The sequence below is a fragment of the Rhinatrema bivittatum genome, chromosome 2, assembly GCF_901001135.1.
Source record: "Rhinatrema bivittatum chromosome 2, aRhiBiv1.1, whole genome shotgun sequence".
NCBI classification, from domain to species: domain Eukaryota; kingdom Metazoa; phylum Chordata; class Amphibia; order Gymnophiona; family Rhinatrematidae; genus Rhinatrema; species Rhinatrema bivittatum.
The window spans coordinates 152973747-152993424 of NC_042616.1; the positions used below are offsets into that span (position 1 = coordinate 152973747).

At 41.8% G+C, this 19678-nt stretch overlaps 1 protein-coding gene across 1 annotated transcript in view; it reads right to left on the reverse strand.

Annotated features, from left to right (window-relative positions):
* SLC39A12 (solute carrier family 39 member 12) overlaps positions 1–19678 on the reverse strand; it is a 114555-nt gene that overhangs the window by 66157 nt on the left and 28720 nt on the right. The window contains exons 4-6 of the mRNA XM_029588748.1: positions 12731–12933; positions 2860–3031; positions 390–562 (exon numbers count right to left, since the gene is read on the reverse strand). Of these exons, the coding sequence (XP_029444608.1) occupies positions 390–562; positions 2860–3031; positions 12731–12933 (548 nt within the window). The remainder of the gene's footprint in view (positions 1–389; positions 563–2859; positions 3032–12730; positions 12934–19678) is intronic.

The following is a 19678-nucleotide window of genomic DNA, read 5'->3' on the forward strand; positions in this document are numbered from 1 at the left end:
CTCATCTGATGCTCAGTGCCAGAGTGTTTCATGTTGAACTGGGCAGCATTATAGTTCCCCACATAGTTCAAAATTTGACACTCCGGTCCTGGAAAGCAGAAGAGAAGGATGCAGCTCAGGACGCTGTGCCACTGTTGCCCTCCTCCTAGTTCCAATCCCAGACTGGCATGGGGTGAAGATGGGTCATTGCCACCATCACGTCCACTTCAACCTGGCCCAGGGTCTCTGATAGCAATTCTGGAAGGAGCAGAGAATTCCCTGGGGAGGGCCAGATTGTACAGCCCTCGTCATGGCTGTGGAATCATAGGGGACCCGAGTCCCTTCTTATTGTGTAGTTTTATTACACAGTAATCTAACATTAAAAAGAGAAATGCAGATTTGCTCATTACCTGAGGAATAAAATGTAACAGGGCATCACCAGAAAGTGTCCCAACAGCTAAGCCTACAAACAGCTGTAAAATGAGCTGGTACGTCTCTTTGTAAGAAACAAACAGAATGAGGGTGATACCGAACATAGAGCCCACCGTAAGAAGTAACACGGCAATTATGCTGTAGCCATACTCTGAAAACAAAAGTAATAATAATAATAATTAGGGGTAGTAGTCTGCAAAAATTTTGTTGTGATTTTGTTTTCATTCCGGAGGTGGGCCATTTCAGGTCCACCTCTGGATAGCTTTTAAAAAATGTGTTGCCCGTTTCATTTAAAAACAAACAAAACAAACACAACCCCAGAACCTGCCCCAGTTTATTAAAATATGAAGGCCCCCACATGTACCCCCCTGCCCATCCTCCAGGCCCCCTGCTAAACTCACCAAAAATCCCTGGTGGTCCAGCGGGAGGGAGGGGGGGTGGTGTCCAGGGAACAACCTCCCACTCCCAGGCTGGCAGCTGCCATTACTCAAAATGGTGTCGGCTGCCCTTTGCCCTTACCATGTGACAGCAGCTGCCTAACAGGGGCAAAGGGGAGCTGGTGCCATTTTACCTAATGGCAGCTGCCAGCCCGGGAGTGGGAGGTCACTCCAGGGTCCCCCGCTAGACCACCAGGGATTTTTGTTGAATCCTAGGAGCGTCTGGAGGGTGAGCTATGGTGTGGAGAGCTCCATATTTTAATAAATGGGAAGGGTTGGGGCGGATTCTGGGTGGTGGCTTTTTCATAACATGCTTTTTTAACCTCCTCCCAAAAAAAAAAAACAATAGGAAAAAATATATGACATTTTGTGGTTTTTCTTATGTTTTTTTTTTAATTCCTGAAATACAACGAAATGGGAAATATCATTGGTATTCCCTATTTCATTGCAAACAAATACCCACCTCTAATAATACTCACAAAAAGAAAAACATTCTAAAAAGGTATAATTATTTTATAAAGATGCTTAGCATAGCTGAGAAAGGAAACTATATCATACCTCCAAAACCTGCCTTAATAACAGGTACTGATAAGACATCATATCCAGTATGTACGGAAAGAGCCTAGACAATTATCTTAACATAAGAAGATGACAAATTTTCTACAACTAATAGTTTATTGAAAACTGGGTTAAGCAAATTGATTTTTTTTTTACTTTGTACAGAAGTCCATATTATATCTATATACTAACTATAGTTGTGGCATAGGTAGTCTTGAAGAATGACAAAACATTCTATATAAGTTTGCAAGTGACAGTAGACCTAATTTATCAGATGGTTTCTTCTGTCATAAGTCTATAGGAAAAACTATGATTAATTATGTTCATAGTGTCATATCATGATGTTTTGGAGAAAGTTAATCTTTTCCATATACAGTAGAACAATGATTTCAATATGATCAGGATATTATCCTGCTTCTGTGAAATTGATATTGTTTCCTTACTACCTCAGCACAAATTGCTTGCATTTTTACAGTATATATGCATCTGAACTCTTATACCCAACTTTATATTTTTGATATCCATTTTACCCACTGGAATCTATTATCTAATATATGCTCTATTTTAACCTAGATGGCTTCTTACAATCTACCTCTTGTCTTTAGCCATATCTGTATATTACTCTAACCTCATTTTAAGTGCCTTTGATTTGATTGATTAGTTTCTTATAATTTTTATTGTGATCTGCCTTGAGATGAATTTAGGAAAAGGTGAAATATCAAATATTTATAAATAAATAAATAAATACTACAAGAGGTCATTTTGAGGAAGCAATTAAGTTAGTAAGGTAAACCAGTGATTCTCAAACCTATCCTGGGAGATCCTCAACCAATCAGGATTTCAGGATATCCACCAGGAATATGCATGAAATAAATCTGCATGCAATGGAGTCAGCGCATGTAAATCTATTTCACGCATATTTACTGCAGATATTCTGAAAATTTGACTGGCTTGGAGTCCCCCAAGACAGAGTAATATAGATCAGATAAAAACCATACTGCTCATCTCGACTGCCCATCCACAACTCCTCATTTTGTCTATGCCAGTGGTTTCTGAACCAATAGCATAGACAACATCTAAGATACAGAATTTTCTATGCATGTAAATACTCATTATTTTCAACTATTGTCCCAACATATGTAAAAGTTTGAATGCTAACATACAGGTTTTTTGTTTATATCCTTTGGAAATATATTTGTTTGCATTATAGTACTGCAAATAAAAAATGACAAAGATTTATTTTCTAACAGTATCATTTTTATTCTTGTCTGGAATTACAGACTTTAAGAAATGGACTTATATTCTTCCAAATGTAGAAATGTACAGGAATTTATTTATGTACTCAATGAATTCATAATTAATAAACACAAATGGTGTGTACAGATTTTAATTCCTGTTACCCTTGCCCTTAATAACCACAATTAGCCCAGAGGAAAAATATACTGTAACTCACTTTCTAGTGTTGTTGGTTTATGATTTGTATGCTGGTGTCTAGTGAGTTGACACGAGCAGCTTAATATTTGCTGAATAATCGCAGGACTGATTTGCTTAAATTGATCTTTAGAAACAGAAGAATAACTGTTTTGTAAAAAGATCTTCATAAGTTCATTGGCAGAGAAGCAAGTCTGTATAGAAAAAAAATATGTTAATCATATATGTAAGTTACATTTATGTATACACATGTATACACATACACACACACACACACACAATTTAAATTATATATAAAATAAAATAATTATATAGCCTAAACTGGATGAAGATTGGACCTCTTGTATCATGGATTATTTCCATTCTTTAGCTTTTGGAAAACCTATGAAAAATAAGGTATTTTGTGTCTCCTATTTCCTGTCTTGTATCCTCAGTTAAATATAGAATTATCCATACTTAAATATTCAGTGCCCTTCATTTCTTTTCCAAGCATTTGAACACAAACACAGCATGACTGTCACCATGTATCTTGTCACATAAATATACTTCTAGGAATAAAATAAAATGGTGTTATTCACACATCTGAACTAAGACCTTTCTTAACCTTATATAAAGTAGAGATGTGCATTAGTTTTTGCTGAATTGGAAAATTTCAACAAAATTGTCCAATTCGGCATGTTTCAGGGAGCCCGAAAAAGATCGGGATTTCCCCGTTTTTTTGCAAAAAATCATTTTTCCGATTAGTGTGCACTAACAGGAGTAACAAAAAGTAACAAAATCTAATGTTTTTTGTTAGCGCGCGCTAATGGGGAGTTAGCACGCACTAACGGGGAGATAGCGCGCGCTAACTAAAAATCGATTTTTCGTGAAAAAAAAGACCTGAACCGAAAAAACCCGAAATTTTTCATGGCGGACGAAAAACGAGGAATGACACGAACACAAAAATTGATGCACATCTCTAATATAAAGTACTCTGTCTAGGTAATTTAAACAGAAATTATGACTTTCACAGAAAATAACAATGACTCAAAGGAATTCTAATTGCAATGTTGTTCTCCTCATCCTCTTGGCAGCCCAGATAAGTAGCAGTGAGAGATGGGAGCTAGAGAATGTAATGAGCAAGAGGGGGAGCAGAAAGGAGGGTGAGGATGGTCTAGGGAATGGTGAGGAAGGGCTGGGTTTTCCACTGGAAGAGGGTAATGGAGAAGGGCTGGGGGATGAAAGAATGATTGATTGAGGATGGATGAAAGGATGAGGGTTTGGCAGAGAATAAGAATTGTCAGGGATGGGGATTGGCTGTGAGCTGAGAGAAGCTAGAGAGGGTGAGAAGGTTTGGGAGTGAGAAAGGGGAGATGTATGTGTATGAGGGGTGAGGAAGAGACAGGGGTGTGAGTGAGAAGAACAGCTAGGGATGAGAGAGGTACTGACTGGATGCATGTGAGGGACAGAGAGGGGGAGGTGTGTGATAGGGACAGAGGAGTGTAAGAGGGGATGGCTAGGGGGTTGAGAAGGATCTGGAAATGAGATGATTAGCTGGGTGACTTGAGGGATTGCTGGGGGTGAGAGAGAATCAGCTAGGGCAGGGGGATTGACTAGATGTGTGTGTGGGAGTGTGGAGTGTGGAGAAGAAGGGAGATAAAGCATGACATTTTGTGTACTCCAAGCAGTACAATCTTGTTATTTTATTTTCTTCCGATGAAATGTCATGGGAACTTTGCCACACTATTTCATTTACTTCTATCATATTCCATTAGAAAAGAATTGGGAAAAAGTCTCAAGAAAGAGCCAAACAAAAGTTCTCTTTGCAGCAGTATCTGGATACTTCTAAAGAGATTAATGATGTGCACTTGTTTTTAATGAATGCAAAAAATGCAACAAATGAGGCCATATTCAGTATTCACTTCATTCTAAATGGAATGAACCAAAAATAGTATCCTATAAAAATATCCAAAATTGGTTTTGGTATTTTTGTATTTGTTGCATTTTAAAAAATAATAATAATAAAAACAGGCCTTCAGAGGGATCAAGCCTTAACGCCAGGCCTTTCACCTAGGCTTAGGCCTGGGCCGGATACCAAGGCTTGGTGCCAGTCTTGAGGCCTAAGTGTGGTGCTTGGGCCAGGTGCTGTGGGCAGGTCATGGTGCCGTGGGCAAGGCCTGGTGTCAGGGTTCAGCCAGGGATGGATTTAGGATTTTGCTGCATCTAAACACTTGTTTTCACCCCTCCATCTTCTGTAAGGGTCTGTTACAGAGTAGCAGGGGGCTGCTCTTTGATTAATGAGATCTACCAGAATTGGAAGGTGGCAAATCTTAGCCAGCTTGCCCCTAAATGTTTGCATGCCACTCTAGGCACAGAATGGGTGCCTATTGACAAATCCAGGGCTGAGTCCAGCCCTAAAGCCTGGTCGCAGGAAGATAAAGCAGAGTTGCTTACCTGTAACAGGTGTTCTCCAAGGATAGCAGGATGGCAACAGCAATGCCCTATCTATTCTTATCAAAAGAAACAGAAAGCTCCATGGTGAGACCGCACCTTGAAATCTGTGTACAATTCTGGTCGCCACATCTCAAAAAAGATATAGTGATGGTACAGAGAAGGGTAAACAAAATGATAAAGGGGATGGAACAGCTCCCCTATGAAGAAAGGCTGAAAAGGTTAGGCCTGTTCAGCTTGGAGAAGAGACGGCTGAGGGGGGGATATGATAGAGGTCTTTAGGATCATGAGAGGTCTTGAATGAGTAGAAGTGAATTGTTATTTACACTTTTGGATAATAGAAGGACTAGGGGGCAATCCATGAAGTTAGCAAGTAGCACATTTAAAACAAATTGGAGAAAATTCTTTTTCATTCAATGTACAATTATTTAATTCTTTATTTATTCATTTTTAAACAAATCATTACAAGAAATTTCTTGTTCAGGAAAAGAAAAAGAATTTAGACAAGCAATAATACATTATTACATAAAGAATTGATATCCTCTCTTTCTATAAGTAGTCCACTATAATCATGATTGATCTAAGGTGTATACATTATTTTAAGCAAAACATAATTTAATCATATTTCAATTTACCAAAGCAGAGATTACAGCAATCTATTCCTATTAGAGTGGCCTATACATTATATAGGAGTATTTAATCATCTACATCTCCTTATTCAATGGCATTTTCTCAACTAAGAAAATGGATAATTGCGAAGGAGAGAAAAAAACAGGAGGTGCCCAATTTAAATTAGGAAGGGAAACAAGTTATGGATACAATTTCAGCTAGTCTAGATTTCTCTCAAATTTTGGAAACATACGGACTTAGTGAAAGCAGCAACCTTAATTGTAACCTTTGTTTTAGAACCCGATCGGGATTGGGTTTTAAGGATGTTTTTCAAATATCGTCTTGTTGAATTTTACAATTTGAAAGTTAGGGGATACCCAGATATGTCGAAACAGACACAAAAAAAGGAGACGTCATTTCTTATTATTAAGATTGAAAGTTCTACAGATAGGGGGATTGTTTTTATTGAAATATCCATGCAAGTGTTTCAATGCACAATTAAGCTCTGGAATTTGTTGCCAGAGGATGTGGTTAGTGCAGTTAGTGTAGCTGAGTTCAAAAAAGGTTTGGATAAGTTCTTGGAGGAGAAGTCCATTAACTTCTATTAATCAAGTTTCCTTAGGGAATAGCCACTGCTATTAATTGCATCAGTAGCATGGGATCTTCTTGGTGTTTGGGTAATTGCCAGGTTCTTGTGGCCTGGTTTGGCCTCTCTTGGAAACAGGATGCTGGGCTTGATGGACCCTTGGTCTGACCCAGCATGGCAATTTCTTATGTTCTTCTTAAGGCTTCTGGATTCTATAAGCATCAGTTTCCTCACCAGTTAGTGGTGGTCAAATCTGCCCTTAGAAGGGCCAAGCACTCTCTGACCCATTCTTCCACCACAGAGTGATGACCCAATGTAACCTTGAACCAGTGGGTTCTATCCATCATCCACCAGGGGTATCAATTAAATCTATTGGGTGTTCCACCAAATTGCCCTCCATGCTCACTTTGGGGAGCAGTAGCACATCAGAAGGTACTATGAACAGAGGTCTACTCCCACTTAACATCCAGAGCAGTTGAGCCCATACTACTAGGACAAAGAGGGTGGTGATTCTACTCCAGGTACTTCCTGATTCCAAAGAGAACAGGAGGACTAGATCCCATCCTAGACCTGAGGGACTTGACAAATTTCTAAAAAAAGAAAAGTTCAAGATGTTTTCCCTGGGCACCTTGATCCCCCTTTTGCAAAAAGGGGACTGGCTATGCTCCCTCAATCTAAAGGCTGCTTGCACCCATATTGTAATCTTCCCAGGTCATAGGAAGCATTTCAGATTCGTGGTGGGAAAACAGAACTTCAGTTCTGGGTGTTGTCATTTGTGCTCACGTCTGCCCCACGTGTCTTCACAAAATGGCTGGCCGTGGTCATGGCACACTTCCACAGACTGGGAGTGCATGTTTTTCCATATCTGGACAATTGATTGGTCAAGACATGTCTCAGTCAGGGGCCACCAGGTCCATGCACTTGACCATCTAGGTGGTGGAGTCACTAGGGTTTGTTCTCAACCAGCCAAAGTCCCATCTCAGCCTGTCACCTTAATTGGATCTCATAGGAGCCCTGATGACATGACTCAGGCCAAGTCCTTTCTTCCATGTCAGAGAGCCATCACCTTTGTGACTATTGTGGCAGAATTTCAACAGAGCCAGCAGGTATCAGCCTGGCACATGTTGAGGCTATTGGGCCACATGGCTGCAACCTTCCAAATTACTCTTTTAGCACGCTTACACATGCGCAGAGTCCAGTGGACCCTTAGGTCACAGTGGCACCAGGCCACTCAGAGCTCCAGGATTGAATCCGAGTCAACCCATCTCTCAGGGACTCCTTGTCCTGGTGGCAGGTAAGCTCTAATCTAGAACAGGGGATTTCCTTTCGGAGTCTCCCAATTCAAACTATGTTAACCATGGATGCATCCACCCTGGGGTGGGGAGCTCATGAGGATGGCACCCAGGGTTTATGGTCCACCCAACTTCTTGGAGCTCTGGGTGATCAGGTATGCACTTTGGGCTTTCAGAGGTCAGCTGTCCAGCAAAGTTGTCCTGATCCAGACTGACAACCAAGTAGCTATGTGGGATGTCTACAAGAAGGGAGGCATGGGATCATACCTCCTGTGTCAAGAAGCAGTCCAGATCTGGCCTTGGGTTCTGTCTCATGGGGTAGTGCCCAGGGCCATATACCTGGCCAGGATGGAGAACATAGTTGTGGACAGGCTGTATTGAGCCTTCAGACCCTACGAGTGGTCCCTGGACCAGGGGGTAGCAAATTGGATATTCCGCCTCTGGGGGAGCCCAGATGTAGATCTGTTCACATCCCCCTGCAACAGGAAGGTCAGGTCAGATGGCAAACCAGTCTCAGATGCCCTGGTCTGTCAATGGGAAAAGGGTCTTCTGTCTCCGTATCCTCCAATTCCCTTAGTGGCAAAGACTCTCTTAAAGCTTCGTAAGGACAGGGGGACTATGATCCTCATAGCCCCTCATTGGCCAAGACAGGTCTGGTTTCCACTCCTGCGGGAATTATCCATCCAGAAACCGATCAGTCTGGGGAATTCCCCAGATCTCATCATGCAAGATCAAGATAGGATGTGGCATCCCAACTTCTAAGCCCTGTCGTTTATGGCCTGCATGTTGAGAGGTTAATCCTGCAGCTGCTTGATCTTTCTGAGAATGTGTCTCAGGTCCTGGTGGATTCTACAAAGCCTTCCACTAGAAAGTCCAACGGACTGAAGTGGAGGAAATTTTCCATGTGATGTGAGCAGAAGGCCCTCGATCAGTTCTACTGCCCCACACAAAAACTGCTTTATTACCTTTACATCTTTCAGAGGCTGGCTTAAAAGCCAACTCTGACAGAGTTCATCTTAGTACAGTTGGCGCATACCACCATGATGTAGATGGTACACCCATCTCTGTACAGCCTTTAGTTGTATGTTTTGTACAGGGCCTGCTTCAACTGAAGCTTCCCCTAAGCCTCCCACTGTGTCTTGGAACCCCAATGTGGTGTTAGCTTAGTTGATGAAAGCTCCTTTTGAGCTGCTGCGCACCTGTGTCCTGAAGTGTCTGACCTGGAAGTTTATACTTTTGGTGGCGGTCACTTCAATGCACAGGGTCAGCGAGCTCCAGGCCTTAGTGACTTATCCACCTCAGACTAAGTTTTATCATAACAGGGTGGTCTTGTATACGCACCCTAAGTTCCTGCCTAAATTGGTGATGGATTTTCATCTTAACCAGTCAATCATCCTACCAATTTTCTTTCCCAGGCACCAATCACACCAAGGCAAATGAGCACTGCACAGTTTGGACTGCAAGCCAACCTTAGCCTTCTATCTGGAGCAGACAGAAGCCCATAGACAGTTCATACAACTTTAAGAACATAAGAAATTGCCATGCTGGGTCAGACAAAGGGTCCATCAAGCCCAGCATTCTGTTTCCAACAGTTAATGGACTTCTCCTCCAAGAACTTATCCAAACCTTTTTTGAACCCAGCTACACTAACTGCACTAACCACATCCTCTGGCAACAAATTCCAGAGCTTTATTGTGCATTGAGTGAAAAAGGATTTTATCCGATTAGTCTTAAATGTGCTACTTGCTAACTTCATGGAATGCCCCCTAATCCTTCTATTATTCGAAAGTGTAAATAACCGATTCACATCTACTTGTGCAAGACCTCTCATGATCTTAAAGACCTCTATCATATTCCCCTCAGCTGTCTCTTCTCCAAGCTGAACAGCCCTAACCTCTTCAGCCTTTCCTCATAGGGGAGCTGTTCCATCCCCTTTATCAGTTTGGTTGCCCTTCTCTGTACCTTCTCCATTGCAACTATATCGCCTTCTAGCGAGGTAAACCCCATCTGCCTTCTTATTAAAGGGAGGCACTGTGAAGGGGTGTTCCCAAATCCTCAGCAGCAAATCCTTAAGGATCTCATGTATCCGGACTGCCATGATCTCCTTAGGAGACTCCTCGAACTGAAGGATCTCAAGCATTTTATGCATGGCATCCTCTTCAGTTAAAAGCTGGAATGGGATGGCCTCCACCATCAGCCTCACAAAACCTGTGAAGATTAGGTCCTCTGGCAGAGACCTCCTTTGCTCATCTGGAGTAGAAGAGTCTGACGGGAGACCATCTGAGCCCTCAGAAGAGGACTTCATTTGATCATCCCCCCAGGGACTCATCCTCACTGTGTGCCTCAGGGGATGGGACCATAGGTGCTCAGCCTGCCTCCAGAGCTGCAGTCACCGATGGAACTCGATGGGGGACTATAGACCTTAGCATGCCCATCAGCCTCAGTGGAGCTTCCTCCTCCTTGGAACCAGCGACAACCATTGTATCAGTGGGGGGAGGCCTCGGTGCCCCATTGGGCACCAGTGCCATAATGGGAACTAATGCCAGCTGGGGCGGTAATGCACCAATAAGCACATTGAGCTTCTCCAGAAGAGAAGAGAGCCTCCAAACTCATGTTGTGTATAGAGTGAGGGCACACTTTGGCCATAGGCACAAAATTGCTTGGCTACGGCTCTGCCTATATGCTTTACAACAAAGACCATTTTAGTACCCACTCTCTAGACCGACTCCAACTGGTTATATCCTTTTGAAGGTGCGGGCTCCAGTATTCCAAATGAGATCTCACAAAGAACTTATACAGGTATATTAGCGAGCCCTGGATTTGTCAATAGGAACCCATTGTGCCTGTGCCTAGGGCAGCAAATATTTAGGGGCAGCATACCTGCTTTAATTTGCTGCCTTCCAGCTCTGCTGAATCTCATTCAGCAGAGAACAGCCCTCTGCTATGCAATAACAAGCCTATAGGTCGTGCTTTCACTGCCCCGCCCCTGGCCGTACCTTATAGGAGGTGCGGCTGGGGGTGAGGGGGAGGTGAAAGCATGAAAAGTGACTAAGGACAGCAAAAACCTAAATCTGGCAATATTGCTTCTTTTTTACAGCTGACAATTCCTCTTCCTATGCAATTTAACCCAAGCATCTTTCTGGCTTTTCCTGTTTCTTTATTGATCTATTTGGCCACCTTAATATCATCAGATACTAGAGATGTGAATCGTGTGATCGATCGTCTTAACGATCGATTTCGGCTGGGAGGGGGAGGGAATCGGATCGTCGCAGTTTGGGTTTTTTAAATATCGTGTAAATCGTGTAAATCGTGTAAATTGAAAACCGGCACACTAAAACATCCCTAAAATAAATCCCCCACCCTCCCGAACCCCCCCAAAATGCCTTAAATTACCTGGGGTCCAGTGGGGGGGGGGGGAGGGAGGGAAAACCGGCACACTAAAACAACCCTAAAACCCACCCCGACCCTTTAAAATAAATCCCCCACCCTCCCAAAGCCCCCCAAAATGCCTTAAATTACCTGGGGTCCAGAGGAAGGGTCCCGGTGTGATCTTTTACTCTCGGACCTCGGACCTTCGTGGTCTGTAGAAACAAAATGGCGCCGGCGCTACCTTTGACCTGTCACAGGGCAAAGGTAGCGCCGGCCGTACAGCAACATGATTTGACTGCAGGAGGTCATTCCGGACCCCCGCTGGACTTTTGGCAAGTCTTGTGGGGGTCAGGAGGCCCCCCCAAGCTGGCCAAAAGTCCCTGGGGGTCCAGCGGGGGTCCGGAACGACCTCCTGCAGTCGAATCGTTTTTCCGTACGGAAAAACAATTCGCGGTAGGAGATCGTTCCGGACCCCCGCTGGACTTTTGGCAAGTCTTGTGGGGGTCAGGAGGCCCCCCCAAGCTGGCCAAAAGTCCCTGCGGGTCCGGGAGCGATCTCCTACGCTCCTGCCGTTGGGGGACAAAAAAAACAAAATGGCGCCGGCGCTACCTTTGCCCTGTCATATTACAGGTCAAAGGTAGTGCCAGCGCCATTTTGTTTCTACAGACCATGGAGGTCCGAGAGTAAAAGATCACACCGGGACCCTTCCTCTGGACCCCAGGTAATTTAAGGCATTTTGGGGGGTTCAGGAGGGTGGGGGATTTATTTTAAAGGGTCGGGGTGGGTTTTAGGGTTGTTTTAGTGTGCCGGTTTTCCCGCCCTCCCCTTCCCCTCCCCCTTCCCCCGATTTACGATTTTTTAACGATAAATCAGGGGAATTGTTATTGTATCGCAGCTCTAACGATTTTTGACGATTTAAAATATATCGGACGATATTTTAAATCGTCAAAAAACGATTCACATCCCTATCAGATACAATCACCCACAGATGCCGCTCATGCTTCATGCACTGAAGAATTTCACTTCCTATACTGTACTGCTTCCTTGGGTTTTTTGCAGCCCAATACATGATGTTGCATTTTTTTAGCATTAAATAGCGGCTTCATAAGATCCCTCTTCATGTTTTCCACACCTTCTTGGGATCCTATCTTGTTGCTGATTTTTGTGTCATCTGCAAAATGACCAACCTTTTCTAATAGTCCTTCTGCAATATTGCTTATGAAAATGTTGAAATGTTGAAAGGAATTGGTCCAAGGACCTAGCCCTGTGGCACACAGTAACAAACCTTTCCTCTGAGTAAACTTCTTTGTTGCCTTTCACCCAACCAGTTTCTAACCCAATGACTTTGTCAATGTACTACACAATAATAATAATAGCAAATCTTTTTATGCTCAGTTGCCATTTAGAATTATTAAAACTGTAGATTAAATATCAATTCAGACTCATGCTGTAATTAGAAATTGTGTTTCTTTGGCACCAATACAATTGGCTGAATGTGCAACTATAGGAACTAATGTAATAGGTTCTCCAACACCACTATTCCACATCCTTCTTTCTATTACTGTTTCAATTCAACTGAAAATCAATAGTATTAAGAATAAATTAACCTGCTCCCAATCTGCAGCGCTCTCTCTGTGTTCATGGAAGTCTTTTATGTAGTCATCCTGTTTTTGTTTCAGTGGAAGAAACAGACTTTGCTGTCCAACATCAGTGATTGATATGCTCCTTTGCTTTTGTCCAGTGTTGTCAATATGTTCATGGTTTCTACAGCTTCTCACTGTTTTCAGTTTGCTGAGGAGTTCTTCAATTTCTGGGAGAAGATATACTTTGTTGTCAATGAAAAATGCTAGACACAAAAAAGCATGATTTGCTAAAAGGTAAACTAGCAATTTTTGCAGCCTCCACATATTCCTACAACTGGTAGACTGGCTAATAACTCCCAAACTGTCATAAACAGATTTTTAATTTGTGAAGGAGATATAAAGGGGTACATTTTCAATAGGAGATCTAACTTCAAAAGTTATATGTACTTTTCAGCCTATACAAATCCAGCCCATTTAGAAACACAAAATACTTGCATACATTGTCTTTGAAGATCAGCTTGTTATGCAGCTAAAAGTCCATGCATACACTTAAGGAGTATTGAAGGATGGTGTAAATTGGACATGTTAGTGATATGCCTACTAGGCAAGTATAGTTTTTAAAAATGAATGTATGCACTCAGTTTTCAACCATGCCCCAGAAACATATGCACTTTTAGGCAACTGAAAATCCATGTATGCAGAGTCAGCTGATCTACTTATTATTTGGCTTGTAGATCTTGAATCAATCTTTGAAAATTTACCCCAAAGAGGTTTGAGACAAATATTTCATCGTCTCATTTCTTGCAGCAAATGAAGCCATGGAGCTACACTAATGTTTGCCCTGGCAGTTTCTCCTGCTTCTTTGAAATTCCAGCTTTATTGAAACTGGCCTGCACGGAGCTCTGAAAAGGCAGACTCAAGAGCAATATCAGGAAATATATTTTCATGGAAATAGTGAAATGCATAGAGTGCCCTCCTGAAGAAGGTACTGGAAGCTAAAATGGTAATGGACTTCCAAAAGGCATTGAATAAACAGAGGATCCTAAATTGCACAAAAATGAAGAAATAGTGGAAGAATTAATTAGCAGCTGGGTCTTCTGGTAGGCTGATTGTACAGAAATAGAATATGAACTGATCAATCAAAGTGATCGATGGACTGAATTCTCTGAGATGTTGAAGATCTAGTTCAAGGGAAGCCAACTCTGGTCCTGAAGAGCCACAAACAGTTCTGGTTTTCAGGATATCCACAATGAAGCATGAGATATATTTGCATACAATGGCAGCAGTATATGCAACTATATTTCATGCATTAAGAAAAGTGGAAGGAAGGCCAAACAACTGCCAGCTTGGCTGAAAGGCAAAGTGAAAGAGGCTATTTTAGCCAAAAAAAATACTTGCTTCAAAAATTGGAAGAAGGATCCATCTGAAGAAAATAGGAAAAAGCATAAGCACTGGCAAGTTAAATGTAAAACTTTGATAAGACTAAGAGAGAAGTTAGCCATGGAGACAAAAATTCATAGTAAAACATTTTAAAATATATCCAAAGCAGGAGGCCTACGAAGCAGTCAATTGAACCATTAAATGATCAAGGGGTTAAAGGCGCACTCAGGGAAGATAAGACAAATGCAGAAAGACTAAATGAATTTTTTGTTTCAGTGTTTACTAATGAAGATGCTGGGGAAATACCCGTACCAGAGACAGTTTTCAAGGGTGATGATTCAGAAGAACTGAACCAAATCATGCTGAAATGTGGAAGATTTAGTAAGCCAGATTGACAAACTGTAAAAGTAGCAAATCACCAGGACCAGATGATATATGCCCCATGGGTCAGTAAGAACTCAAAAATGAAATTTCAGATCTATTACTAGTAATTTGTAACCTATCATTAATATTGTCCATCGTTTCTGAAGACTGGAAAGTGGCCAATATAACCCCGATATTTAGAAAGGGATCCATGGGTGATCTGGGAAACTATAGACCAATGAGCCTGATTCTAGTGCCAGGAATAATCGTGTAAACCAGTGGTCTCAACCTTTTTCCCGTTGTGACGCACCTGATAGACAATGCTCACTTGTGTGACATACCATTTACAATAATCCACAGCTAAACTAAAAAAAAAAGCATCAGTATTACTTTTATTGTTAAGAATGACACAAAGGAAAGATAAAAATACTGTTTCTGAACATACAAAATTTTTATACAAGTTGCATTCTCTGTCCCCCTGTGGGGCCACCAACCTATTTTCTTCTACTGTCACTTTCGGGCCCAGCAGGGAAAGATAGAATCAGTTATAACTAGCCCAGAAGAGAAAGATAATTGCCATTTCTTGCTGGGCTTTGACAGACATGAAGGACAAGAGCTGTGTCCTACTGGGCCTAGTGGGTGATGAATTCTGCCTTGTGAACCGTACAGCCTTGCACACCCTCCCCTCCCCACACAATTAAAAATTATGCATTTATAATAGATTTCGAATGAAAAATGGCATTAAAAGTACAGTCTGATGTAAAAAAAAAATATCACTTACAACTTGTATATTATATTTACATGCACTGTTGTGGAGCCAACCAGAAAACCCTGCAAAAAAAGTTGAAAAAAAGGCACTTGGAACCCATATGCCATTAGGCTTAATGTAATGTGTCCAGTGTACGCTTAGCACTCAGAAAGTCACGAGTGAAAGAATTATAACTATAACAATATAGTAAAATCTCCATACTAAAACAACACTAACTGCCAGCATGCAAACAGTAACAACCCTACTTATGAAAAAGTAGAAGTGCTAATAATACACTAGGCTCTAAAATACTATTAAGGAAATAAAACAAGTCAGGCTGCTAAAAGAGCATACTGTAGGAACGAATAGAAAAATACAGACAAAAACTGAACTGGAAACCACAATAGTACAATAATGGAAAAACAGAAACTATTTCTCATAAAAAAATCAAAAAATATAAAATCAATAGTAATAAAATCATACTAATAAAAAAATACATATTTCATAACAGCTGAAGAACAGAATAACATCCAACAATTAAAAACTCTTTAAAAAGTTCCAAACACCAATAAAACATTTGAAAACAGCAGACACAAGCATCCAATAATTAAAACTAATAAGAATAAAACAAAAATCCCCTGCTCTCCATACTTGGAAACTTTTGATTTCACGGTGCCCTGATATTGTCTTAGATTAACAAGAGAAGAGAAGGGGGTTGTTGTTTAAAACTTTCTCCTTCCTCTCTCTCATATATGCACATACTGTCTCCCCCACTCTCACATGCTCAGTCTCACACAAGCACACAGGCTGTCTCTCATTCGCTTTTGCTCAGTTTTGTGCACATACACACATATACATACACACACGTAGGCTGTCTCTCAGTTTTACATGCTCAGCCTCATACAGGCACACATACACAGGCTGTCTCTTTCTTATGTGCTCAGTCTCACACAGGCACACACACACACAAACACTGGCTGTTTCTCACTCTCACATGCTCAGTCTTCACAGGCTGTCTCAGTCATGTGCTCAATCTTTCACAGGTATACACCCAGAGGCAGTTTCTTACTTTCATATGCTCAGACTCACAGACACATACATAGGCTGTCTCTTTTTCTTTCATGTGCTCAATCTCACATACCCATACGCACACACACTGGCTATCTCTCAATCACATGCTCAGCCTCACACAGGGAAACACACCCACAGTTTCTCTTTCATTCTCACATGCTCAGTCTCACACAGGCTGTCTCTCACTCATATGCTCAGTTTCACACAGGCACACACATACATACAGGCAGTCTCTTATTTTCACATGCTCAGTTTCACACAGGCACACATATACATATTGGCAGTCTCTTACTTTCACATGCGCAGTTTCACATAGAAATACAAACACAGGCTGTCTCTTCCACTCACATAGGCATGCCAAGACACAGGCTATATCTTACTCGCATACACTCAGTTTCACACAGACACACACAGGCTGTCTCTTACTCACATGCTCAGTCTCACACAGGCTGTCTCTCACTGTCACATGCTCAGTCTCACACAGGCACACATACACACACCCTATTTCTCTCCTCCCAGAAGCACAAGCAACAGCAGCAGCAGCAGCTTGAAACTTCAGCCTGTCCTCCTCCAGCCCCTGTGGCAGATGGGACTCATTCTCTTTCTTGGGTCTGCGAGGGCTGAATCTGTGCCTCTTGAAATTTGCTTGCACTGCTCCTTTTCTTGTTCCTGTGCAGGACCACCTCATTTCTTCTTCTGGGCCATGCCGATATGGAGGCCATACCACCCGCATGGGTCCCTCACCCTGATATATTCTTTCTAGATGGCTGTTTAGTGCTGCAATTGGCTCTGCTGTTAGCGTTCCGTTTGGGCTTGAAAATGCTGACAGCCCGGGTAGAGGAGGCGATCTCTGCATTCCATTGGAGCAGAAGAGTGGGAGGGAATATTAGCTGCATCAGCAGGAGACCAGGGAGCGTGGTATTTAGCAATCATAGCCGGGGAGGGGAAGAGAGCTGGCTGGAGTCTGGGTGGGTATATGTGACAAAGAGAGCAACCTGCTCAGGTCTGAGGATGGGGAAGTGCTGACTGGGGTCTGGACCAGTGGGAGTTTACTGGCAGTTTGAGGAGTCTCACTTTCAGGCTGCTGTGATGAAAAAAGCAACAGTGAGCAAGCATCAGCCAGCTTTTACAGGCTCCCTCCCCCCACCTCAATCTTAGGGGTTTCTCCCTTGCATTTTTCAATCTGTTGGGGGGAGGGGGCAGATCCTGCTCTGTCTAGTATGAGCCATATGAAGAATGCATGGCTGCCATCCCAGCATTCAAGGTAACTTTCCTGAAATTAATTAAGCAATATGACCCAAGAAAGAGATCTAGGTGTCATAGTGGATAACACATTGAAATCATCAGCTCAGTGTGCTGCGGCAGTCAAAAAAGCAAACAGAATGTTGGGAATTATTAGAAAAGGAATGGTGAATAAAACGGAAAATGTCATAATGCCTCTGTATCGCTCCATGGTGAGACCGCACCTTGAATACTGTGTACAATTCTGGTCGCCGCATCTCAAAAAAGATATAATTGCGATGGAGAAGGTACAGAGAAGGGCTACCAAAATGATAAAGGGAATGGAACAACTCCCCTATGAGGAAAGACTAAAGAGGTTAGGACTTTTCAGCTTGGAGAAGAGACGACTGAGGGGGGATATGATAGAGGTGTTTAAAATCATGAGAGGTCTAGAACGGGTAGATGTGAATCGGTTATTTACTTTTTCGGATAGTAGAAAGACTAGGGGGCACTCCATGAAGTTAGCATGGGGCACATTTAAAACTAATCGGAGAAAGTTCTTTTTTACTCAACGCACAATTAAACTCTGGAATTTGTTGCCAGAGAATGTGGTTCGTGCAGTTAGTATAGCTGTGTTTAAAAAAGGATTGGATAAGTTTTTGGAGGAGAAGTCCATTACCTGCTATTAAGTTCACTTAGAGAATAGCCACTGCCATTAGCAATGGTTACATGGAATAGACTTAGTTTTTGGGTACTTGCCAGGTTCTTGTGGCCTGGATTGGCCACTGTTGGAAACAGGATGCTGGGCTTGATGGACCCTTGGTCTGACCCAGTATGGCATTTTCTTATGTTCTTATGTTCTTATGAGATGACAAGGTTATGTTATAGAATTTCAGAATATACTAGGTATGTTGCAAAACACTGGAAGTACTGATATCCACAAAGTACACCTTGGAATGATTAAATACTGACTTAATTTTTTTTTTTTTTTAATTATTGTGAAGTGTATTTTTTTCAAAATCTATAGGGTTTCTTTATATAATTTCTAATAGATGGATAGCTGTCCCCAAAATGCTGTTTTCGAACAAGATAAAATAAGTTGGAAAATAAGTTGGACGTCACACAACTTTTGTGTCCAATTGCAATTACCTTTCCCAGTCTCTGCTTAACAGAGCTGCCATGTGACTCAGTTTTGAAGAAAGATTTTAATTCAGTCCTAGCTTTCAAAAATCTTTCCTAATACATTGTGGTGCTTATATTACTGATTAGGGATTAGCATTTATTTGAAACAAAAGTGTAAAATGTGACAAATGAGTCCATTTTTGTTTTATTTCAAACTAACTGAAAAATGAAAAAAAAAATGTGAATTTTTCATTTTCGGGAAATTGCACCCAATTAGCAAATAGGGTACACTATGTCCCGAAGACAACCCTCCCCCCACCACAAAAAAAAAAAACAAAAAAAAAACTCCCAATGAAAATGAAAAACAACAACAACAAAGCAAAACAAAAATTAAAATAATTAGCACGCACAACTTTAATACTGAGTTCTAATGGCAGCTAATGGGAGCACAACAAATACAAAACTGAAAGCTTGCTCAAAGCCTCCCACCGGAATTTCAGGCACTCGGCAGCTGTGAAATTAACATAAAGAATTAGTTTCCCTTGTGCTAATCTGGGAGTGCCTCTTTCAGTTTACCTGCAGCACCTGGCACTAAATATGAACATTTTAAAACACGGAATCCCATGATTCTACAGCTTTGGGTCAATAAAGCAATCTTATTGCATATCGCTGGGCATTTCCTTCCTTCATGCCTAAGAGCAGGAACCATCCAGCTGCACATCAGTCATATGTTTTCAGTCAATGGCTATCGTGTATTTTTAAAATATTTTTGATATACTGCAGGCCCATACAAGAGTAAGCAGTTGATATATCTACCAGTGCTTGAACCTGCTGCTTTCATAATTAATGGAAGTACAGTTTTCAAATACATTCATTCCTCATTAGGGCCACAGCATGGGGCGGGCACTGAGAGAGAAGAGTGTCACCCCTTTGCTACCGGTGCTTCACCCTCTCGCAATTCACCCAGCACCTGCTTGAACTGCAGGATGGGGCTCTGTGGATACAGAGTGCATGGGGTTCAAACAGCTGATCAATGAATAGTGCAGCTACAGCAACCACAGTAGAAG